This window comes from Pholcus phalangioides, unplaced genomic scaffold (assembly GCF_987345545.1).
Source record: "Pholcus phalangioides strain wild (caught in Gottingen) unplaced genomic scaffold, Ppha-v1.0 ptg000015l_1, whole genome shotgun sequence".
NCBI lineage: Eukaryota > Metazoa > Arthropoda > Arachnida > Araneae > Pholcidae > Pholcus > Pholcus phalangioides.
The window spans coordinates 116,009,790-116,036,274 of record NW_028301608.1 but is presented as its reverse complement, the minus strand read 5'-3'; the positions used below and the strand labels follow the sequence as shown (position 1 = coordinate 116,036,274).

Sequence of the window (26,485 nt, the reverse complement as noted above, 5' to 3'; positions counted from 1 at the left end):
AAACTGTTTCTTATATTCTCTTCACTCCAGATGACATTTAACATTTATGTTTAGCAGTTTTAAATGGTTTTTAATGATTCTTTTTTCAAGTTATACATTTTTTTTATAAGGTATACATTTGGGTATCTAACTCACAAATAGTCCTAGTAAAAATATCAACATAAATTTTTTTAAAGGCCATTTTCATACGTATACAATAGACACAAATCAATTAAAAAAATGTTTTTTAATAGTCAGTTTTAGGTCAGATGTGAAGAGGATACGCTTCTCAATTCTTTTTTTAAAATTTCAATTTGAATTTCCTTGATTTATTTATTTGAATAGAATATAATGCTTTGTTCCTGAGATCCTAATGAAACCAACTCCCTCTACCAAAATGTGTGAAAATGAGTAATATAGATCGAAGGAGGGTGAAAACTTACCATATTATTATCTATAATCGATTGATTTTCAAAATGGCTGATGGGCTATGCGTTGAAAACATTCAAAAAACGACATTCAATTCCATGATTTAAGCTTATCCTTCCCGAAAAAGAATTTGTGGCCTCAGCTTTCTGATGCAATAAACTCAAATGTATGGAACAGAATTGAGTAATCACTGCAACGAGAAAATATAAAACATTTTATATATATATTTGTATCGAAATTCATATGCATATATTGTCCAACTGTTCAGAAGTGGGTTCTAAACAAGTCCTTGACTAATTAGCCAACATTTCTTATAGCATGAACTTTGTTCATTTTCATATTGAATTGGCCCACCAACTTCGCTGTAGAAAGTTTCAACCTTTATTTTCTACTATTGGCGAACAATTTGATGACAGGCATTACTGGTGTATGCAAGGAGCCCACCTCGAGCAAATATATATATATTGGAGAAATAAACCCTTTTGGAAGGGGGAAATGCCCAGGTTCCCCTTCCCGTGAGGAAATCCTGTGTATGCCGTTGTCATTTGGCAATTATTTTAGCCAAAATTGGCGATCTAATGGGTTACCTTTTTTTTTTTTTTTGCTGCAGATGCAGACTGATGGGTTTGCCATTAATGGGCTACACTCTTGTTCATAGGCGTACGCGGGGCCGTCTTAAGAGCATCGTGGGCCCCCCGGGCCAATTGTTTTTTTCTGAGGCCCCTACATGGAAAGTTCTCGAAAATTTCAATTAGTTCTCATATTTGTGAGGCCCCTATTCTCTTGAGGCCCGGGTGGGCCCATGCGTTAAGACGGCACTGGGCGTACGCAGAATTTTCTCAAGTGGGGTGTTTCAATTTTTTTCCCTTAAGAAAGAGGGGGAGGTTTACGTTATTTCCCCTGTAAAAAATAACACTATAATCAGCTTGGATCCTTGCGTACGCTATGCTCTTGTTTAATTTTCTTAGCTTCTAATTCCCCGAATTTGCTACTTGGCCCTAACCAGTAAACAAAGCTGCATTAAGAGTCGGTTTACTGGTCAAGCGGCTTTGACCAGTAAATAAGAAAAATCCTTCCAAAATCTGTATGTGCCTCCCTATCGCCTATACATTTAACCCTTGGTTTATGAACACGCAAAACGGCTCAAATTCCAAAGGAAGCATATTTTAGAAGTCTTAAATTTAAATGGTTTTTTTCGACAAAATTTTGAATTGTATTTCATCACACAGAATAAAATTCCCACCAACAAATACGGCTCCTCTTATCCAGTGCCGTCTTAAGAGAAAAGGAGCCTCAAAAAATGAGACTTGGTTGAAATTTTCAAGAGTGTGCCAGGTAGGGTCTCAGAAATATCACTCGGCCCGGGGGTCCATGATGCTCTTAAGACAGCCCTGCTCTTATCCAGCTCCATTGATCAGCGGGTCATTTCAAACTTTCTGAATAAATTTTTTTAGTGTTTTGAAAAGAAGCGAAACTAACAAACTTCTGGGAACATTATTTCATCATTGTCCCCAAAGAACGGATTAAATCATTTTACATTGATTCCTATGGAAAAAATATATTTTGGTTTACTAACGGATTTTTCTGGATCGAGGGGTGCTTAAAAAAAAGCTTATCGCTGATTAGTGATTAAATTCACAAATTTTGAAGGTCTCGCGCTATCCCCAGGAAATTTCTGTGGCGTGGTTCCTCAGTTTGGGAACATTCTGACTGTCCCGTATTTATCTTCGTTGAATATGGTCAATCATAGGCTTATATGATTCGTTTTCTCAATTTTTATTTTACACAAAACAATGTTATTTTTCCTTCTAAAATTTTTGGTTTTTTGCCAAATCAACCAAGAAATTGTCAACACGCGATTCACCAAAAAGAAAATTTCGCTCCTGTGACTTTTGAGCAGAAAGTAAAAAGGTTCATAGAGCCAATATTTCGATTCAAATTGCCCTTGGATGCAAGCGTCTTTTGTTTGTATATTTGTTATTTGAAAAGCGGCGATAGTATTTTGCGACTATACTTGGCTTCGCCGAATTCGTCCGATATTTTAGATAATTGATACGAGATTCAATCGACGACGATGAGTATGAGGACGTTCGGAGAGAAGCCGATTGCGTTTCAGCTCGAAGAAAACGGCGAATTCTTTTACATTGGCTCCGAGGTAATTGACGTATAAATAAGCATTTAATTCATTTTGATCGTTACGTTTTGCTTTATCACACACATGCTCAACCCACATCCCGCGGGCCAAGTGTGGCCTGCGACATTAAACATTAATTTATAAAAATAAACCAAGTGGCACATTTCAAAATCACTTGAACGAACCGCGGTGCAGTTTGACATCACTCAAGTAGTCCACAGCAAGCACATTCCCAGATTTCTAAAGTGACCAGTGGCATATTTGCAGAACAATTAAGTGACCCACGGCACATTCTCACTTCAATTAAGTGGTCCTTGATGCATTTCAGATTATCGTTTGAATATCGCTTAATTGGTCCACGGGAGTTCCAAATTACTTAAGCAGCCCGCGGTACATTTACAGATCACTTAAGTGGCCTGAGGCACATATCCGGATCACTTAAATGATTTGCCACACATTTACAGATCACTTACGTGGCCTGAGGCACATTTCCGGATCACTTAAATGATTTGTGACACACTTACAGATCACTTAAGTGAACAACACTTCCAGATCACTTAAGTGAACAACACTTCCAGATCACTTAAGTGAACAACACTTCCAGATCATTTAAGCAACCTGCTGCACCTTTACAGATCTCTTAAGTGGGCACATTACAAAAGCTTGAGCACCCTTACTTTATTGCATTAATTTTCAGTATTTATATGTTTTATTTTTACTTTTTTAGGTTGGCAATTATTTGCGTATGTTCAGAGGGTCGCTTTATAAACGTTATCCATCTTTGTGGCGAAGGCTTGTCACCGTCGATGAAAGGCGTAAAATTGCTTCACTCGGTAAGATTTCATCTTTTCGTATAATTTTTCCCTTCCTTCTCTCCATCCCCACCGTTGCTAATGTCCAAGCTTAATTATATAGGCCTATAAGTTTTTTTTAATCTATGTGACAAACCTTCACAGCAGAGGGCTGAAGGAGATGGAGAAAACTTTTTAAGCAGTTGTTAATGGTCGAAATGTGTATAGAAACATAAATGTTAGTTCCCAAATGTACGGTATACCTTTTTTTGGCCAAGTTTTTGATTATACTAAAACAACAATAGCCTATGCCACCAACATCGTCCTCCCTGGTGTTAAAACATAGATGTTTTGGGCAGAGTTGGGTTTTTGACATGGAAAAGCACTAAAAACTGATTTAAACCAACAAAAAACCTAAATGAATACTTTTGGATAATGTTTCGAACACAACAGGCATATAACATGATGAAATACTTACTTTTTTTGCATATTATGTTTTATTTTTCAACATTAATTTATTACAATAATTAAAACAAAGTATTAATTATATTTCATAATTTTAAATTTTCAGACGTAAAAAGTCTAGTGCATATAAAATATAATTTTATGTTCCATTTATCTAAACGGCTGATTACCCGTGTTCAATTTGCTAAGAGCTATTTATTCAAAATATGTGTAATTAGGGTTAGGTTTTTGACCTCAGAAACCAACTCTGTATTAAAACAGTTCAAAACTTATTGTCAATGTTGTCAAGTAGTTTTTTAACTTGTTAGATGTGTTAAATGATAAAACACCTATTTTTACATAGATACGAAAATTCCTGTAAATTGTAATATTTTATCATTTGTCATTTTTTCACCTGTAAATAATTGGTAATGAACGCATTTTTTTGTAAACCCCTCGAAATACCGCCAAGTGGAAAGGTTGGCGAAAGGTGGTTGAATGGTAAAAACGAGAGGGATGGACATGGACAAAATGCGAGAATAGCTGAACCAACTGATGAATGTTATGGGCCAGATGAAATTGGGCATCGTGGAAGAGATGAACCTCACTCTCAGCACATCCATCGCTGCCGTGAAAGAAGATTTGAAGATTTCATGAACTCTATCGCTGAAGTCAAGGGAGATGTCACTGCTGTGAATGATAGGATAGAGTTGATAAGCTCAGATGTCAATGCAGTGATATCCAGAATGAAAGAGAAAATTTCCACATCGATTTTCAGAATGAAGGAAGACCACCATTGCCATCGTTGGAGTAAAGGATGACATCGCCACACTGCAGTCACTAAAGTGAAAAAAGAGCTTTCCCATGAAACAGACTGTGTCACTGAGAGGGTGAGGGTGCAGTGAATTTGGTCAATGAGTAGAAGCTCTTAAAGAGGATACAAGAGCATAGCTGCCAAGTCTCCCAAATTTTATCTTCATCGCTCGATCTCCCGAAAAGTTCTTAAATCTCCCGAATTTTTACGAAAATCACAAAAATCCCTAATTGTCCCTAAAACTTCCCTACTTCATTAAAAAAATCCCCGCTTATGAAAACAATCCCTAAGAAATTTCTTGTGGGACATGAAGCCTCTTTTTTTCCCTTTCGAAATGACGTCACACGTCGTAAATGGGGAAATTCCCTTTTTAAGGAAGTTTTACAAACCCTCTGATGGTAACAAGAAAGTTTTTTGTCTTAGCGTGCAGGGAAATGGCTTAGCAGCCAATAGTCCTGGATAATAATTGTTATGGTGATGCACATGTGGTCAAAATTTCTTTTGTTGAAGTTACGTACGTGCGATATAACAAAGCATGAATAATGATAAGCAAAAACACATTTAATCAATTTTAAAGATACTTATTCCGATGAATTTCCTTTCATCAAACGTTCCAGAAGAGGGCTGACTTTTCCTTTTTGTACAAGTTGTGTTACGGACATAAACATCGGTCATGGAAAGACTGCCATCATCAGTCGTGAAAAAAAACATCAAGCAAGTGTCACAAAAAGTCAGTGTTCTTCAAAAATTGACGCTTTTTTGCTTCATCTTCCGATGATTTTGGGGTCATTCGCGGAGAATGTTTGTTTACAGCGTTTCTGATTGAACACAATATTTATTTTTACATCATTGAAGTTTTGGCCTCCAATTTCACTTGTTTTTTGCGTAGGAATTTTATTCCCAAGGGTTTAACTTCCATGTGTGTAAAATCCCTATTTTAATTTGACTTCAGTTTTTGAGTAGGGATTTTATTCCCTACGCTTCAACTTTTATGTTTGGAAAATCCCTATTTTATTTGGAAAAATCCCTATTGTATTTATTAGGGAGTGGTTTTAGCATAAAATACGGGTGTGCGCGAAAATCTCCAGAATTTTCATTTTCAAAAGTTGGCAGCTATGCAAGAGCTAGAAAAGAAAATTTAAGACCCTAAGTTTTCTGCAGGTCTCACCAGGTCCTGCCAGCCATAGCTGATGTCAGTCGGCTGAACATCAAGCCATCTAAATAAGACAGAAGGACATCATGCTTGATCTACTGGACCCAGTTCAAGATGATCAGCTCTGCGAACAGATGGGACTGTTTTCTCAAGGCCTTCCACGTAGCCGCTGCTCTCCAAGGAGAAGCTGCCAAATTGCTTCAGATGCTTGCCACAAAAGACCGATCCAGCTATGAAGCTCTGATGAATGCACTGGAGCTGAGGTTCGGAGAAAACTATCTCAAGGACTTCCACTGGCTGCAACTAAAGACCAGGCAGCAGAAAGCTGGAGAGACGTTGCAAGAACTTGCCATGGATATTGAAAGGCTCTTGCAGTTGGTGTATCCTGATTGTCCCGCCGGACATCAGGAATGGACTGGTCCCTGCAGTGCTTTGTTAACTCCGTCAAGAACTCTGACATCCAGCAGGCATTGTCTAAGCAAGTACAAGGACATGAAAAGTGCTCTCCTAAATGCCATGAAGTTCGAAGCAGACCATTAAGTTTTGAGATGAGAGCGATGAGTATTCTGTGCTGCTGTTGCAAAGGATGCTATGTCGGACATCATCAGAGAGTTGAAAGAACTCTCAAAAAGTACCAGGAACAACTGGGAAAATCAGAGAGACTAGCCCTTCATGTGCTGCAGGTGCAATGAGGTGGGCCATCTGCAAAGTTCCTGCCCCCTTGACAATTCCCACGAGAGTAGAAGCTCCGAGCTGTTAAACTGAAACACTGCCATCTTGGGGGACGCAGTTCACTGCAATGAGGAAATGCCCCATCAAGTGTCTACCATATCTTATAGCTGAGCAGCAGAGACCCTGGAATGTACATGGAAGTTAAAATTGATGGATTTCCTTGCCGAATGGCCATCGACACTGGAGCCAATGCGAACGTCATCAGGACGGGCATGGCTCAGAAATTCCAATGACTCCTGTGCATGACACCTTCATTCGCTCTGCAAATCGTTACTGGGGACAAGATGACTGTACATGGGAAGATGGAAGCCTCCGCAATATTTGCTGCGGTCCCCTACCTCTGCGCTATCTTCATGGCTGATATTAACGACACATGCATTACCGGATTGGACTTTCTCAGAAAATATGGGATCTCCTTAAACTTGAAAAGTAACAAGATGCACATGCCTAAAGACAACATCGCCCTATTCGGATGTGACGAAGAATAAATCCTTCCCCGAAAGATATTGGCTGTTTGGGACTTCACGATTTTGCCAAGAACAAAGAGCATCATCCATGGCACAGCTGGGATGGCCAAGGACTTTCAACTTAGACTGGTGGATTTTCCTAGTGAAAACAAAAATGGCCTGCTGATTGTTGCTGCTCTGGTGGACATTCATCAAAGGACATCGTCCCTATTAGATTAATCAACATCAGACAAGCCGGAGGAGGTTCGGAAGGGTGAAGAGATCGCTACGTGTATTCCTGTCATGTGTGTGGTTCGTGATTCATCGGGACATCAACCAGAGGATTCTGGAAGTTTGCTCGAGAGCCTAATAGGAGACACCCAGCTAGATCCTGACCAGAGAAGACATGCTCAGTTGACAATCAAAACATTCCGAGATGTTTTCTCTATGTCATCAGCTGATGTTGGCTGAACTAGCTTGATGCAACATTACATTGACACCGGGAGCCATTCACCAATCAAACAACATCCTTAGAAGACTTCCGTTTGTCATGCAAGAAGAAGTTTGGAAATGAGAGTTAACATCGTCGAGCTGTCAACAAGTTCATGGGTGTTGCCAGTCGTGCTGATGAGAAACAAGAACGGTTCCACCTTCAAGTCCTCATAATGAAGCAATTGAAGGGTTTTCTAGTTAACAATAATAATATTAAATTTTATTGATTTGACCAGTAGGTTCCTTCAATGACTGGCAATTCATTGTTGCTACATTTTAGTCATATTTATAAAATATACCATGCATTGTGAATATAATGAAGCACATATGTTGGTGTCAGAACAGTTAATATAAGGCAAGGGGAAATAATGAATGAATGATAGGCAGACACAGAATAAACATTAAAATATATCGACAAATAATAATAGGTAATATACATACAGAGCGGACAAAAAGCAAGTAATAAAAGAAAAAGTAAATTAATAACAATAGAAAAATATGGACTTCAGTCCAAACAGAGCGAGCGTAGGCGAATACATGATAAGATAAATAGATATATTGAGTATAAGTTATCAGTGATCGAAAGTAATTGAGCAATATTAGCGGGACCTGAAGAGAGATTTAAATATTTGGATCTGGGATTAGAGTAAAAAGGGCAGTGAAAAATTACATGATTCCAATCCTCAAATACCAAAAGGTTGCAATACGTACAATTGCTGATGGGATCTATAGAAAAGTTTTTACCATTAACAAAAATTGATGTCTAATTAAATCTGAGTTGGGCAAAAACCCTTTTGACTGAGATATGAAAAGGGAGGAAAAAATAGTCTTCCATCAGGAAAGTTGTTTTTATATCTTTATAGTGAGAAAAATTATTACTATTTACAATACGGGATAAATCAGTTTGGATACTCTGGTTTTTTATGCTCTCGATAATCAGTGGAAGAGAAGCTTTTACAAGACTTGGATTTTGTTGAACCCAAATAAAACCGAAGCCAGCACTGTCAAGAATATTTTTAACGTGAAATGCCCAATTATTTTTATTATTAATAGACGAATTACAAGATTGAAATAGTTGGTCATAACTTATTCTTGTCAAACGGGATTGTTTCATTTCAAGCAAACGTATCCAGAATTTTAAAATATATTTTTTAAACGAAACACTGAGGCTTGGGCGGCCAAGTTCAGCTCTCAGAGTGTACCCAGAGGTATTTCTAGAAACTATCAATAGCCTCTTAGCGAAAATACTAAATATTCGATCCATTTTATCAATAAATTGTAATACCCAAATGGGAGATGCATACGAGGCTGTTGAAAGCAAAAGGGAATCAAAAAGTTTTAAAGCCGTGACCAAAGAATTATTATGAGCTCCTCTAAGTATATTTATTACTGGTAGTATAGCTGTTTTGGACTTTGCCAAAAAGTGTAAGTATGCTGTGCCGGAAAAATTTGCCGGAACTTGAAAAAGGGACCCCCAAGTACATGTCAGTCGAAGTGGTAGTTAGTTGTTGACCCCTAAATATGGTTTATGTGTCTAATAAATTTCTTATTTATTTTATTTGGCCGCTGTGGTGGTCAAGTGGTTATAGTGACGGACTCGCGATGCGTGGATCCGGGTTCGAACCCCACAGTGGTGGTCGGCTGAAGTTGGTTTTCTGTGGTTCCCAACTTCAAGGCGCAAATGCGAGCCGATCTCCCCGTTAAAAAGTCTCGCCACAGAGAGCAACAGTCCTACAACGATAAATCATTCAATCATAACACTTCACTCATAGTTAGAAAAACTGGTGGCAGATGGCAGCACTACACATAACAAGCATTACAGAGGAACCAAAAACTACACGTACATTCATGTACCGATTCGTTGGGGGTTCCGCGCGGGGGGGGGGGTGAGCGGGGTGCATGTGTGGTGTAGCAGTAGTAGGTAGGGCCTCCAAAAAATAGCTCGGGGATCCATGATGTTCTTAAGTCAGCCACCTCGTTGGGCAATTTGCCTGTTGTGGCGTTGTATTTGTATTAAGTACCATTTATCATATTTTGACAATTTACCTGATTTTTTGAATACAATAACTTGAGTTTTATTAATATTAAGGTCAATCAAAAAGTCGTCACAAAAACCCTGGAGTATATCTATTTTTCTTTGCAAGTTTTTTGGGGAATCTGATAAAATTACGGCATCACCCGCGTACAGAAGTGCATGTATACCAGTGGCATGATTTATAAAAACTGGTGAAATACTAGAGGAATTTAGACGGTCTGTGAGTTCTTTAATAAAAATAGAGAAAAGTGAGGGAGATAAAACTTCACCCTGCAAAACCCCTTTAGTAATATTTATTGCAGCAGTTAGCCCATCGCGGGTTCTGATTCTCACTTTTGCTATAGCATACATGTCAGAGAGTATCTTGATAAATTTATCACTGATACCTATGGATCTCAGAACATGCCAGAGTAGGGAATGGTCAACACTATCGAAAGCCTTCTTGAAATCGATAAAAATAACAGAGTTTACCCCTAGATTTAAAAATATACTTCTGTACGAGATTATTCAAAATAAAAATTTGATCAGTGGTTGAAAAATTGGAACGAAATCCAAACTGTTCCCTTGGAATAATGTCTTTCTCATTTAACCAGGTATTTAATCGATTATTCAAGATGGAGGTAAATAACTTGGTCGCGACTGAGATCAAAGAAATGGGTCTGTAGTTCTCGGTTGGGTGGGGTCACCTTTTTTATACATAGGATTGACTTGTACCTCAATCCAGGAAACTGGAAAACATGATTTTTCAAAGATATCATTGAAGGTTTTTAGAAGTCTTGAAAGATTCGGAGGTCTCAAACTCTTTAAATATTCAGGTTTTATGAGATCACTTCCATGAGTCTTTCCACTTTTCATATTCTTGAGGGCAAACAAAAGTTCTTCCAAAGAAAACGGGTTGTCCAAAATAGGATCCGTATGTGCAAGAGCAGGCTCGAAACTGGAGGGAAAAATTTGTACTTGATTGTTATCAGTCGGGGAAAACAGATTTGAATAAAACTGGTACCATGTTGTTGTAGGAACATTATTGAGATTCGAATGTCTAGGTTTAAAATTATTAATTATTTTCCAAAATTCAGAAGAATTTTTCGCAGAAATAAACAATCTATTTTGGTTTGAAAAAAAATCATTTTTTTTTTCGCTTTCTAGTTAACAAGTAATGACTATTCAAAAGCCCATTTTTTTTATCAGGTCCTTGTTTATATCAACAACAGATGTTTATATCTATACACATATATAAGCAGTTAAAGAAATTTTGGAATGTCAAGAATTGTCTCGAATTAAAGAATATTAAATCATTCCATAGTTTTTCCTTCAGCTTTTATGCTGTGCTTTATTCAAATTGTATATTTTATGAGAAAAAAACACATTTTGTCCAAAATAATTCTGTAGAGAGTAGAAAATAACAACCACATTGAGTATTTATTCTTTGTATAATGTAGTCAGTTCAACACTTGAAAGACAGGCAGGGGTCTGTGTGACCCCATTGTTTTTCTGGAAATTTTTTTAACATTTTACAGCATGATATAATATTTTTTATAACGGAATAGAATTATACCACAAAGAATTAGTGGGTAAAAAACCATTAACCTGCATCGTTGCTAAGAAATATAATGAAAAAAAATATATATTGGTGTACTCTAAGAACATGATAATTCAGGAAAAGTCAAGAAATTTTAAAGCTTTCAGTTTATTCTTACTTGAGATATGCGAGCAGAAAGAGTGCGCAGGGTCACACAGACCCTATCCATCTATCTGGTGTTAAACATTACATTGCAATTAACATGTTTATTTTCAATGGGAATTTTTATATTGAAAAGTAATATTTAAGGTTTTTGACATGACAATTTAACCTGTTAAAAATCTGCCAATTCTGGTTGGGGAGTTTTCTTGTCCTGCCTGCAACCAGAGCATAAAGAAAACTTGAGGTGGAGGGCATAAAAGTTGTCAGTTGTCCTGTATATATAGGACTTGAGCATTTATGCAAAAAGGGGAGTGGTACATTGCATGTTAATTAATTATTGGGGGAAAGCTCAAACAACCTTAGCCCCCCAGGTTTTGTAACAGCTATAGTATAATCCCTTTTGGCGATGCATTGCAGAGAAACGTTCGAAAGCATGACGAGATGTTGTCAAGCGTGAAGTGGAGTCATATGCTTTTGGATGTCTTTCTCGTCAAAGAAATGAAATCTCTAAAAAGGGATAAACTATGGCTGTTAAAAAAAAATAAAAATAAAAAATGAATGACAAAAAAAATAACATCTTCAGACTGAATAGGGGAGATTTTAAAAAAAGACGTCCTAGACAGAGCTTCAGAACAGTGTTTTGAACCCGAGGGTGCTCCTCTCGAGTTTCTCATAAGAAAATTTTATTTCTGAATCAATTTTGGGGGGGGGGGGAAGAACTCGGACCCATGCCACAAATTACAGTGTGCTCAAGCACCCATAGCACCCCTGGGTCCAACACCACTGATTCTAGACTTGAATTGAGGTAGAAATGATTCCAAAAAGGAAAAAAACACAAAACACAACAGGGATTTCCAAAAAAAAAAGTGAAATATCTCTCCCTTGGGTTTGTTAAGTTTGGATTCAACCATAATTAAACATATGAACATGAAATGGTAGTCCTATGCTTGATTGTATGTGATGCTTTTCAAATGGTGTCCAGAAGAAATGAAACTTTCTACTATTTATTCCGAATTTATCTATTATTTTCATAGGGTTTGAAAAAGAAAAAGACTTCCGTGTGAACCAGTTTTTTTTATGATATGCATCATTCTTCTTTTATTTCTTTGTTCAAAGGTAGTTGTTTGTATGTTCTTGTTTAAAGTTAACATCAGTGTTAATCCAAAGGGATGCTGCTTCCCATAACAATGTGGCAGTAGTTTAAAAGTTTGATTAGGTTTCCTCATTGTAGATTCGTGGGCTATTATGAAATTATGGGACTGATATATTTTGAGAGTGATTACATATCGCCCTATATTCATACCAAGCCAGCTTGCAACTCTTCCTTTATTTCATTAGCTACACACAGTTGTCAAAATATGTCATCATAATGATGGGACTTTTTCATGTTGCACATGTCTGATGAAAATATTGTTGTTTTTTAATTCTTGTGTTCATATTTTTTATTATAATGAATAACCTTTAAGCGGGCATGCCATATTACACTCCCAGACAATGCTTCTCTAAGCTACGAGTGTGTGTGCGGCTGAGCATGACGAAAATGCTTCATTCAAGATCACTAAATGCACCATTAGTTTACATGGTATATCACCTTACTGTGCACAGAAAAAAGATTCTCTCAGGGTAAAAACTATGGGGAATTTCGCTTCCAAGATAACTTTTTGTGAGATGTGTTATGAGAGCTGAACTGCGTCTTCAGAGGTCAAAATATAAATGAACATGGAAGAAATCTAGGTACACTGTATTTGTTTCGATTGGTGTAACAGTCTTTACGAACTTAGATTTATAATTATAGTCAGGGCCCAACTAGGAATGGGGGGTTCGGTTACCTCAAGCGCTGAACCAGAGTGTGCGCTGAATTATGGGAAGTTGGGGTGCCATAATAGATACCTCTGGTGGCAGAACAATTTTTTGCTTCTCTAATTGCAGCTCTGTTCATAATTTACTGAAGTCTATTTTGTATACATACAATGGGCTATACTATATATAACTGTCCTATGTTGTATTTTAAAATGATAGATTTTATTTGTAAATTTGTTTTTAAGCTGGATGAAATTTTTAAATGTGTTAGATCTCACAGGCTGAATTTCACACCCATGATTCTTGCATCACATTTTTACTCTATAACTTTTTTTTTTTTCCATTGGCTAAGAGAAATATCATTTCAACTTTGAACTGATGCTGCATCATTCAATTATAAAATTGTAATTTCTGAGTATGTTTTGGTCGGGTATGTTCCATCCCAAGGAAGGCCGCTCCGCTCTTGTTAACACCTCAAGAGCTGTCTATTCAGCTTGATGGAAATGTTTATCATTGTGATTAGTGGGCCATTTAGACTGTGTTAAAGTGTTATACAGATATATTTTTTCCCCTTTTCAGCTATTAGCAAAAACATTTGTTTTACTAGTGTTAATTAGACAGTAAGACTAAACAGGGTCAGACTAGTTTCGAAAGAAAAAAAAACAAGCTTTGGGTGCATCAAATTTACCAAACAAAAAAAATTCCACTTGCTTTCTTTGCTGGTATGCTGACTAGTTTAATTTATCTTATCAACTTCCAGAAATGCCATTGACGCACTATAACACGTCAAATACCCGGAATTTCGAAAAAGGACTTTCTAGTTTTTCCTAGTTCTAAGAAGAAAAAAGTAGAGAGAAAAACCTCCACAACTTTTTTTCCCTTCTTTTTACCGTGTATCATGATCACACAACCTTGAAAAAGTGGTTTTACTACTTTGTACACTGTACTGTATTGATATACAAGCGGGTTGTTGAAGAATAAGATTAGGGATATCTAATTGCTTCCCTGAGTGAGAGGCAGTGTAATTGTCAAATTTTGGAGTTTTATTCCCCTGCAGAGTTTATCCCTTCAACATACCGGAAATTATGGTACTTTCTCGTTTATCTGCTGGCATTCAAAGATAGCGTCTATGCGGTGTAAATTTGCCTTGTTTCTACAATATTGTGAATGTTCATTTTTTTTATCGTAAAGGATTGGAACGGGCGTTCAAATTGTAAAACTTTCCCGAGATCGTGGAAAAAAAACTGAATCTGTAAAAACTCGACCTTGAATATCCACAGTTTTGTCATCTAGCTGTTATGTGGTAGTCACCGTTTCACATCGCGAAAATCACGGATGTGTACGCAGAATTGGCTTTTGGAGGGGCACAAGGATCTAATTCTTCACAGGAAGCTTGGGTCACTAACACTAGAAAACAATTGTAAATTAACAGAGAATTATAAGTTAATTATAGTATAAAAATTTTTTTATATATATATTTTAATTCTCTACAAAAATATTTAATTTTTTATCTTTGGGGGGGGGGGGGAAGAAGCCCCTTAAAATCCACCCCCAAATTTTGCTTTTGGTGAAAATCCGAGTTTGGAACCCACAATTGTGCAATGGTAATAATGATCGGCTAAAAATGATTTTCTATTAGGTTTTCAACTTTGGGAAAAACTGTGGTTGCCACGGCAATCACAGACCTACAACTCGAATATGTATACATTAAACCTCGAATACACGCATTATCAGTTTAGAGGATAGATGCAGGGCCGCAACTGGGAGGATGGAGGGACAAGTGGATCTAGTGTCCTGGGCTCTGAACTAGATGGGGGCACCAAATTCACCCTTTATAACACTGCTTCTTCTACATTACATGGGTGTGCCAAAATGTGTGCTTGCTCCGTTTAAGAAAGTATCTGGTTTCAGCACTAGATAAATGTCACCACTTACTGAACACAAAGCACGTTAAATGCTGGGCACACACACTGTTAAGTTTCTCCAATACAAATCTGACATAGCTCCAATATTCAGGTGTGAAAATATGTGGCAGTTAAATGGCGACAGATCAGAGTGGTGGACAATCCGGGAGGGAATCAGAAGATAAGTGTCTGAGAGAGGAGAGAAAGAATCGAATTTGCTTTAAATTTTCTCAGAAGATATTGAAAGTGCTTAGATTTTTTTTAACGAAATGTAAAATCAATCAGAAGGGATTAATTTATTAGTAAATTATATAAATGTGTGCCTCCAACTGTTAATTAAAGTGGATCCTGCTTATAACGTTTTTCAAAAAACCGTCATAAAAACGTTGTAAATAGGAAAACACTTTAAACAAGAAATGTTAATGAGAATTACTTTTTGTTAGGACCACGAAAATAAGTTGTATTAAGTGGAAAAACATTTTAAATGGCAGAAACATTATAAGCGGGATCAACTGTATATTTGTTTTAGATTTATTACATGTGCTGAATTCCATACGTTAAGTTCTCTGTGCTGATGAGCTTCTTTGCAAGCTTTTACTACTAGTAGATAATTAAAGTAAATGGTATATACTTAATATACCTTTGGATAGAACATGTTTTTAGAAACAAATTTTACTTGATTCGCAGATACCTTCTTCTCCTACCCAGAACATGACCCACGGCTCAGTCTCAACGAAGAAATATGAGCAGGTGATCAAAGACCTGGGGCATGCTGGAAGAAAATTTATAGAGATACCAGTGAATTATGGGGGGGGGGGAGAGAAGCATAATTTTTGTTGAGAGGGACCCACTTTCACTCAAAAAGGACCCAGGTAAATTAGAGTACAGTGGCATTTCTGAACTTCAGTTATTGTGTTATCCCCTGATTATAATTTAGCCCAGAAGCCTAGAAGATATCTTGGCAACAGGATGAGTTGGGTAGCACAGTTCTGGCATTCTTCCAGACCACAATATAGTGAGGGAAGAAAAAGTGGTCTCGAAATATCAAGCAGAGTATATTATATATCCATAATGCAAACATCCATATTTTTATGGCCATTGTTTTTCAACCACCTTGTTGAGTGTTTCTCCTGTTGTAGCCTTTGTATTTATATTTATTATGAGTGTTGAATTTGATTTTCTATGGTGTGGTACAGCTTTAGGTCCCATAATGAGAACTTTGTTGTGAAAGGTACTTCATTACGGAACCAGTTTTTTTAGCCGTTGTTTTGTTTTTCTTAATTCATTGCAAAATATTTCCAATTATATTAGTATTAGGTAAAAATTCTCAGACTAGGAGTACAACGATGAAAACTTCTTGGTAGGTAGAAAGTACCCAGGCTTACAGGGGAAGAATCTTCATCCATCGTCATTAGCCCTGGTGTGGTGATGTGGTGGATTACCCGGTCTTTTAAGTCAGTAGTTTGTTTTTTGAGAAACATTTAAATGGACACATATCTTGGTTTAATTTTAGGTTTGTCTGCGAGGACTATGGGTATTGATGCAACTACTAAATTACTTAAGGTGGCTGGAGTAAATAATCCCGACAGCATACCCGAAGATCTTGTTAAAGGTAATAGTTCAATCTAGCCGAAAGGGGAAATGTTGCAAAAAAAATGTCAAATCAAAAGCATCTGCCACGTCTTCAACTTAGATTTTTTTTCTCCCCGCAAAAAGCAAAATGGGGTTTCTTTCCTCTCTTGAGCCAAAGCAAATGAATGAAAATATTCTTTTTTTATAAAGCCCTAAGAGCACTTTTTTTTCTTTTTTCTTCTAAAGCCTGCCTCCTTTACACTAACTCCTTAACAACTTTTTAAGCTAGTAATTGGTCATTCCCAACTAACATGCCAATATTCCATGTGATAAATTAATTCCATTAACTTTTTCAAATGATGTATTTTATTTTCACTTCGTAATTTTCTTGGTACTGTCCAATTCTGAATGAGTGCCAGTATATTTTGTCTTGCATGTGCCTCAGATTTTTTCACTCTTCTTCGTCATCTGCACATTTGTTAATAATAAAAAAGTGAATAACTGAAAATGAATATTATGAAATGTAAATGTTTTATTAGCCTGGAAATATTTTAATATTTATGTGTATACCTTTGATTGAATGCATGTCTGTGAACATCAAAAGTAGCTGTAATGCATATGTATACGTATCAACAATAGAAGGTCAGATTATGAAGGCAACCTGATCATTTTTCGTTTTTTAACAAATGCATTTCCAACACTTTGAGGCTGTTGGTGTTACCTAAGCTTCATATTCTAAACGGCTAATTTCTCAATTGTTCACACTAGCATTAGACTTAACAAAAGCAAAATATGTCCACCTTGTGTTGTATATACATGACATCAGATATGCTGCTGCAGATTATATGTTGGAAATTATGGTACTAATGTGTGTTCCTCTGTTATTTTTTTTTGAATGGACCCTGCTTTTTTTTGTGCATAGTATGGCAATATGCCACAATGAATGATGTTATTTGGTGGTGTTACATTCGCTGAAGCATTTTCACCTTTTGCAGCCATACATGTGCAGCTTATAGGGAACAAAAAAAACCAATGAACATCATTATATCCTATTTCTGTACTATAAAATTTTCAAATAAGTAATGAGTTAAAATGATGGTGAGTGTGTGTGTATTTTTTGGAATGTTCTTAACCATAAAAAAACATGCTCCTTGTAAACAGAATTTCTAATAGTACAAACAATGGGTACAAACGGGAATGCGCGTGTTGCGTCTATATATGCATGGCCATAAGATATTTATTTTGTTGGAGTTATGATTGTTTCATGGTCTGCTGGGGCTGCCATCTGTCTTCTATATTTTGAATTGAAGATGGTAAATGCTTAAATGTTTGTGTTATGTAAGTACCATATTGGAAGTCTGCTGTCCTCTGCAGAGAGACTTTTAAAAGTGGGAACTCTTGCATTCTTGCCTCAAAGTTGGGAAAACTACAGAAAACCAACTTCAGCCGACCACCACTGTTCCGCCAAGAAAATCTGGATCCTTAATATGAGAATCCAGCACAATGCCCATATGACTGCACCGTGGCTTTTTGGAACGCTGTGGGGAAATTTATTTTATACAAAGCCTGTTCATATTTTTTATCACAAAAATAGAAATCTTACCTCAGCTGGCATGATTGCCTGAAAGGAAACAATTCTAAGTTTGAGACACTAGTGTGCTATTCTATGTACATGCTATCTGGTAGCTGGTAACGAATTAGCATGAAAAACCATGGCTACTTGCACACTGCCTTTTGTAATAACGGCTAATTCACTACTCGCATGCAAACTAATACTAGTGAATAATCTTTATAAAAGAAGTTTCGGTGAAATACAAGAAGTGAATAGGCTCTATACTGATCTATATGAGAAGATTTGGTTTCAAGATAAATATCATTTCATAAATACAAGTAAATATCATTCAAGTCCAGCTTTAGATAATAGTTAATGCTAGTATAAATTTTATGGGAAAGTTTCTAAGGAATTATTATTTTATTGGTTATTCAGTTCCACTTAGGACATCATTTGAGAATCTTGAGTATGAAGTATTTTAAGTATGCATGTCTTTGTTTTTGAGTGATTTGTGTGTGTGCGTGTGCGTGTGCATCTGTGTCGCTCAGATAAAAAAATGTGTTCAATAAATGATAGAAAAAGTTCTTTTTTAGTATGTGTATGTAATCAGAGGTCTGTCCAGCCAAAATTTGGGTCTGTTTTCTGGACCCTTCATAAAATAAAAATTAATGGAACCATAAATTTGGCATTTCATTTTTTGTGATAGATTAACTAGATTCTTTTGCTTCTTACAAAATTTCTTATTTTACACAGAATTTTTTTTATTCTTTTCATAAAAATAACGAAAGTTTTCACAAAAACAGGACCTTAAAAAAAGTCTGGACAGATCCCTGGGAATCAAACAAATGAATTATGACTTTCATTCCAACATTTTGTTCGATCATTTTTTTGTTTTTGGTGAATATATATAGGATGCAATTTTTTTTTATAGTGTGTTGAAGAACCTTCACATGTGCGAGTTAAATATGTAATGTTGTTATAGATAATTCATATGATAAATTATACAAGTTGCAGTTTATTTTTGGTTGTAGTGTTATAAATTTTACGTGCCATACACACATATTTTAGGACTTGGCCCACACAGTCTTGCTACAAACATTACCTTGCTCAAAGCATCTGAAGTCGATGAAATTTTTGATGGGAAAGATGAAAAGTATAGAGCAGTCTCTATCAATACTGAACCTCCATCATCAAGGTATTCAAGGTTTTTTTTTCTTTCCCTTACTTTCGATAAATAGACTGTCTGTATTGTAGATTGAAGACAAATCTCCATAGCCTCTTGATCATTGTTAAATGGAGTAGCACCTTAATATGTAGCCCAACAGAGTTTGAGCTCCCCAAAATTTGAGATTTGTTATTCATTAGAAATTATTTTTCTTCAATATTTAATTTTGTTTTGTTGATCACTGATTATTTTTGTCGCTCCACAGTCATTTTCTGCACATAAAAGCTAGTAAAACCCATTATTGATGGTTGGAATTCAGAAATATAAATTTGGTTTTTATGAGTTTTGTAGGAAATTATAATTAAGCATTATGCTTAATTTATTAAAATTGTCTTATAAATTTTTTCAATTTGGTAGTAGTGTAATATAAAATTTAAAAATTTTAAATGTATTAAAAAATTATCTATCAAATTTCATTTGTTGTTTTATAGAGAGGTAAAAACCAAGCGTAGCACATGGATGCCTACTTTGCCAAACAGTTCTCATCACCTGGACGCTGTACCTTGTTCTACTCCTGTTAATCGAAATAGGGTTAGCCACAAGAAAGTACGCACATTCCCACTGCTGTAAGTTTTATTTTTTAGATTCCTTTGCTCACATGTGAAATATTTTTTTTTATTGGATTGAAATTAATACCAAAGGAAATGCTTGTCACTAATCAGGGTGGCTAATTATTCAAAATAATGGAATTACTGTTGTCACATTAACATCAAGTTTATTAATGTTGATTTTATGACCTCACATAAATGTAATAAATTTTATTACATTTAAAATTGCGTAATTTATGAATTGAATCTGTTAATATTGAACAAAAACTCAAGACAAGTTTTACTTAGAATATATTAAATTGTGAATTTTTTTTCTTTATATAAATACATTCTTACAGCAGAATTTTTTCTTCAAAATTTATCTATTTTATTTGCATTATTGTATTATGTAGAGATTATAATAAGAAAATGTTATCCACAGGTATGATGATCTAGACCCTGCAGTTATTCATGAGAATGCCACTCAACCCGAAGTTCTTGTTCCCGTGAGGTTGGACATGGAAATTGAAGGCCATAAGTTACGAGATACTTTCACGTGGAACAAAAACGGTGAATAAAATTTATCTGATAATTTTATTATTTAATAAAAGATTTCATAGAATGAGAATGTGCTTAACTTTGCTGCGAGGACTTATGAAATACAGCATAAATTTACTATGGTTCATATGTTTCCATTTGTTTCAGTTTTCTTCAAGTAGTGTTTTCTTCATGGTTGCTATTGCAAAGAAATGCTGTGATTGACTTTCAATGTCAAATTTGTTGAAATTGTAATAACACCTTTAGTTAAAGGGTGTGGCGGCGGCAGTGGTCTTCGTAAGATGATACTATAAATATAAAAAGTAAAGAAGTGTGCAAGCCTACACAGTTTGAAAAACTCTCATTCAACTTCTATCTTTTGAATGTTCACACAATCTGCTCAAATATATTGTCAAACCTTGATTCAATCACATTAATATTTTGCAGAATCCTGGCACTACAACAAGTGTGCGACTATATCGCATCATAGTTAAACCTGTGAATGCAATGTCCCTTATGGGAGTTGCTTGCCCGGTTCGAAATATCCAGTAATTAAGGTGGCAAACGACAAGTGGAAAATTATTACAAATAAACTTTCGCATGAAAATATTATTTATTAGATTCAATTGTATAAGTTAGACAATTTTAACAGTAGATTAATTCAACATAGAGCCCTCTATTTGACATTAACAGAAAGATACAGTCTCACCAGTTTATGGTCATCAACAGTCAATCTTCTATGCCGATCGGATATCCGATGTTGTTAGTCACGTTACATGAAATCCCTTTAGAAGCCAGATTTGTTCACTGAAAATTTGTAATGTGCTGGATTAGTGCTAAATCAGAAAGTGCTATGACAGGATTTGACCATACATGTTTCCTCTTCAGTATCTTTGTCTTTATAATTTTAATGATAATTTGAACCGCTAACATAGGTGCCATTGCTTCTGAGTTATCTGGCCTTCTGATTTTTTAGCATTATAAAAATCTTCCTGTCGCAAATCAGGTCCTTTAAATTTTTATCTAAATAATGGGAAAATTTTTAAATGGACTTTAGTTTTGCAAAAGTAATTTATGTAGACTTATCTGTTCTAACCATTTTTAGCAAAACTTTCAGTATTTTAGGGAAAAATTACCCCTTATATTGCAGATATAGTTAGTGTTTACTCCTGCTCAATTTTGAAAATTTCAGCTCTAAAAATGGAAGTTTGCTGCTCCAAAATATATGAGTAATACTTGCATCCTTGATATTAGAATGTTGTGACACTAATGTGAAGTTTTTTCTGTGTGAAGCATCTTACCACTGCACCACTCCAGGCAACTGATCTGCAGTACACATGCCACAAAATGCACCATGCAATGGTTCCCCCCATAATTTCTTAAATTTTGCAAAGCATCAGAAGATTTAAAAAAAGAAAGTTTTAATTTTAGAATTAAAATTTCCCAGGTAATCAGATTTATTCAAAACATGGGCCAGTCCTATGGACACTTGACCAACATGAATTTAACACCCCCCCCCCCTACCCCTGCATAGATCTGTTGTTACTCTATACCCACTAGAAATAATTATAATCATCAAATGCGACTCATTCTTGTTTGTATTTTTTTATTGACAGCTGAACTTATTGTGAAACTTCTTGTGTAGGTATTTTTTATAACTATGACAATATTTTTGTTAGGACTTATTATCAAAGCATAAATGGAAATGATTGTCAGTTTAATTTTCATGGAATAAATATTTTCTCTCTAATGCAGAGGCTGTGATAACACCAGAGCAGTTTGCTGAAGCCCTTTGTGATGATCTTGATCTGCCTCCACTGTCATTTGTACCAGCCATTGCACAGTCCATAAGACAACAAATTGATGCATTTCCAACAGACAACCTGCTAGATGAACAAGAAGATCAGCGTGTAATTCTGAAGGTATAAAATATATCTATTTTTTTTCTCTCTGTAACTAAATAATTTTACATGATTTAATACAGGTTTCACGAGTTAATAAAAATTATTGATGAGTAAACAAGATTCAACAACATTATTATCTGTGAAAGCTAGATGGGACAGAAGAAAAATTATGACTTTCCACACCCACCACACGGACCCCCTTCTCACAACCAGAGCTTTCACAATATTTCGTTAAAGGAATCTTTTTTTTTTTTTAAATTCTGATCTATTTCTTATTTTAACTTTACACGCTCATTTCTTTTTTTCAAGACAAAACATAATGTTTGCTGGCTCAATGTACATCAATAGATACATTGCAGGGCTCGGCACGGGTCACTTTTTTCCCTAAAAGTCACTTTTTTAGAAGCTGGTCACTTTTATTACCTATTTTCGGGCCCAGGTCACTTTTTACACTTTTTTTAGCAAAAAAAACCTCGGTTTCGCGCGCTTTTCGGCTGTAAGTGTTTTTCTTTTCTTCAAGGGGAACTTTACCGGTTCAAGGTCGCTAATTTTCTCCCTCCCTTCATTGAACTACGATCGTACAAGGAACCCCTATATATATATGAAGACATCTTTATCTTCCCGGGAGCATACCGTGTGACGTCAGCATAACTTGATTTCAAGGCGCTTGGAAAGAAAGCTCCTTATAGTTAAAGAGTCGTCATTTTATGGAAAAGCCGGTCGGAAAAAAATAGCGTAAAAGGCGTATTTACAACAAAGCATTTTTTCCCCTCCTCTACTACCATTCTTTCTTATTTCCCCACTCGTTCTTTCATTTTCATCTTATTTTAAAATTGATCCTTTATTTTATTAGTTTTAAAAAGTTTGTCCTAAGGGCCGAATTCCTCTCTTGGAGCATCGAGCAAGTTACATTTGTTGTTTGTTCTATCGTTACTTTTATTAATTGTTTTTAATATTTGAAATGACGATTTAAAGGCTCATTTACATCGAGCGAGTTTATGAAGAGAGCCCGTGCAGAAACTAACTTACGCGCAGCGGGAGAATACCAAAGCGCGCATATTAAAGATGCGTACTATTAATACGTATTAAGCGTATTATTAGTACGCTTTGGAGAATACTCTTGTAGCTGGCCAACGTTAAAGAAGCTCGCAAGTATTTTAAATTTACTTACAATAAAAAAAAAATCATCCGACTGAAAACCGCGATCTATCTAGAAATAAAATTCCTACTATTTTTCTAACTGGATTTAAATCTCAGCAAGAAACCGTAGCCCCAGATACGATCGAAAGGAGAACTATTTATGAAAAGATCACAGAATCCTGCAATTCAACGTTTATGGGAGGATGACGTCACTCTCTGCTACCATACGAAGGTTTTTAGCAACTGGCTGTTGCGAAGATATATTTTGGAAAGAGAGAAAATTCAACTGCCCCTGCTGGGAATCGACACTTTCCAGTTGAATTTTCTCTTTCCAAATATATCTTCGCAACAGCCAGTTGTTAAAAACCTTCGTGTGGTAGCGGAGAGTGACGTCATTCTTCCATAAGTCGCCATCTCGTGGCAGCATCAGCAGTTGTGAGCTTGGCCTGAGTCTGGTCTGGCCGTCCATGTACGGTCCTTTTCAGTGTACACGAGCTCCAAGGAAAGATTGAGAGATTCGTTGCCTCTGTAGTCTAGTGCGTTCACCCGGAAAGTGAAAGGACGTGGGTCCGATTCCCCGCAGGGGCAGTTGAATTTTCTCTCTTTCCAAAATATATCTTCGCAACAGCCAGTTGTTAAAAACCTTCGGATTCAACGTTTAGTTTAACCAAATCAGATGAAAATTGGTAATCAGGCTGATGAAAACTCAGTTAACGTGCATGCGAGCCGTACATAGAGGCGGATTTAACGGTGGGCACAGCGACCGCGCCTTTGGCCCCTACTTTATACTTTTTTCCTAATTTAAGGGGCGTAATATTAATTTTTTTTTATGTCCGGGGCCGTCAACAACTGACCTTTATCCGCTTCTGGCCGTAACTTAATTTAGAGCATCTTCACGATGTATATATAATTTAATTATCGACATATTGCGCTCCATTCTCGGTGTTGTGTAAAAAAATCCCCTTTTTAGGCCTCGGAAGTTATTACAACGTTTTTGTCTCGAGTCGCTATTATGACCGCAATAGGAGAGGGCGGGGTCTGGTTCCACGGGTGTTGAACGAGGAAGGGTGCCGAGTTTACTAATTTTTCCGTTATTAAAAATGGATACCGGCCCCGGGGGATAGTAAATTTTCGTTCGTACTTGCGGCCCGGGTTGCTACATACCATGATCAAATGCAAAACTGGGGGGGGGGGGCAATGCCTCGAATGGAATTTTTGATGGAATGGTATATTTAAGAAAAGGAAATAAATTCCTTTGCAAAATTAGCAAATTTCACAGTCAAGGGGCAGTAAAATTACGTTTCCCCTCCAGAAAAAATATCGTATTACGGCCATGGTAAATCGGGTGCCGCGGGTGGGGGCGAATTCACTGTTTCTGTTCGTTGAAAATTACGGGAGGAGTCAGAGCTAACGTGGCCCTGACAGCAGCATCCATAAACTCTATCAACCGCATTTATAAACCCCGTATGTCGTTGATTCGATTTTTGTGGTCATTTTATCCTAATTTTCCGTATTTCCCGATATATTTCTATCGATTTTCGCATATTGCCGCATATTTGGTTGATTCATGTTATAAATTATATATTTTTTTGTAATTTTATGTGCCCTTTGTCAGCCATCTTGAATTGACCGCCGCAAAATGGCGATTGGTTGGCGCGGAAAAAAGTCGCCACGTTGGTGCTTACAAGGTTCATGGGAAATTTACCGGGTATATTTACAAATTTTTCTCTCAAAAACCAAACAATTTCAAAACTGATTTATTTTCTCCCTCACCCAAGGGCAGTATTATTTTGGAGCCCCCTACGCCTGTAAAAGAGTAGACCCACCCACCCTTCCCAGTCCAGCCATAGGTGCAGATAGACTTGAAGGTCTTAGAGGTGCGGCAGATGACAATTGATATACATCATGTATACATCAGTAGGCTCTGCCATTGACGTTGGGGGGGGAGGATGGATTGCCTTCCCTCAACGTATAAGGGGCCGTTCAAGTATTACGTAAGCAAATTTTTAGCCATTTTTGACCCCCACCCTCCCCCCCTTGTCAGCAAAATTTCGTCATCAGCTCTGCCCCTCTGAATCCTAACTCATATTTTCATAAATGGTGGTTGATGACGTAAGCATTATCGAAACCCCCCTTTCCCCCTTGTCATCAAAAGTCAGCAAGTCAGGAACCCCCCCCCCCCCCATCGATGATGACGTAATACTTGAACGGCCCCTAACAATTAAAATAATTTAGTTAATTTAATAATTTAAATAATTTATTTAATTCAGTAGTTTAAGTAATATTTTAATTTAATAATTTAAAATAATATTGTTAAAAATGTAATTTTGTTTTTTTTAAATCAATCATTATAGTAAATTTCTTAAAATTTGTTGGAAGATATTATACAAACCTAATTATGTAAATCAATTTGTACTAGTTAAAAAAAGTTTGAGTACATTTTGTATACTGTCATTCATAGCATAACATGAATGAAAAATCCACTAGAATGTAGATGGGACAAATTCTCTCATCAAATTTTGTGTTATTTCATTTTTTTTTCCTTCTTTGAATGTGAAAATTTTTTTCCGTTTGTGAAAAGTTTTTCCTGCTTAAATTGATTTTAAGATGGGTTGTGGATAGCAATATGGGGCCATTCAAGTATTACATAAGCAAATTTTTAGCCGTTTTTCACCCCCTCCCCCTTGTCAGCAAAATTTTGCCATCAGCTCTGCCCCCCCCCCCGAATCCTAACTCATATTTTCATAAAGGGTGGTTGATGACGTAAGCGTTATGCAACCTCCCCCCTTGTCATCAAAAGTCAGCAAATCGGAAACCCCCCTCCCTCCCATCTATGATGACGTAATACTTGAACGGCCCCTATGGGGGGGGGGGAAGGCATTGCTACTGTTACTTAGAAAGGATGTAATGTTACTCTCTCACACATAGTTGTTGATAAATTTGATAAGTTATTCAAAACTTTCCTGGTTAGCAGAATGCATTCGAGTTTGATTTATTTTACACTATTATGTAAAAAAAGCAATTTCGATGAGCTCCATTGAAATACAAAGTTCAGTGAAAACTAAATTCAATTTCAATTAATTCAATTTGGTAATAATCAAAATTCATTGTCCATTTGGTCTCTTTCTAAAATTATTTTGGTCACTATTGGGTCACTTTTTAAACATTTTGGTCACTATTTGGTCACTTTTTTA

At 36.3% G+C, this 26,485-nt stretch overlaps 1 protein-coding gene across 2 annotated transcripts in view; it reads left to right on the top strand.

Annotated features, from left to right (window-relative positions):
• Positions 1-2,238: 2,238 nt before the first annotated feature.
• Snr1 (SWI/SNF related, matrix associated, actin dependent regulator of chromatin, subfamily b, member 1) overlaps positions 2,239-26,485 on the top strand; it is a 32,050-nt gene continuing 7,803 nt past the window's right edge. Inside the window, exons 1-7 of one of the 2 annotated variants that reach the window (XM_089245253.1) lie at positions 2,239-2,563; positions 3,270-3,375; positions 16,348-16,446; positions 19,027-19,153; positions 19,615-19,749; positions 20,153-20,280; positions 22,003-22,169. In XM_089245253.1, the coding sequence (XP_089101379.1) occupies positions 2,483-2,563; positions 3,270-3,375; positions 16,348-16,446; positions 19,027-19,153; positions 19,615-19,749; positions 20,153-20,280; positions 22,003-22,169 (843 nt within the window). In that variant the 5' untranslated portion in view covers positions 2,239-2,482. The remainder of the gene's footprint in view (positions 2,564-3,269; positions 3,376-16,347; positions 16,447-19,026; positions 19,154-19,614; positions 19,750-20,152; positions 20,281-22,002; positions 22,170-26,485) is intronic. The other variant, XM_089245254.1, reaches the window with a different exon arrangement.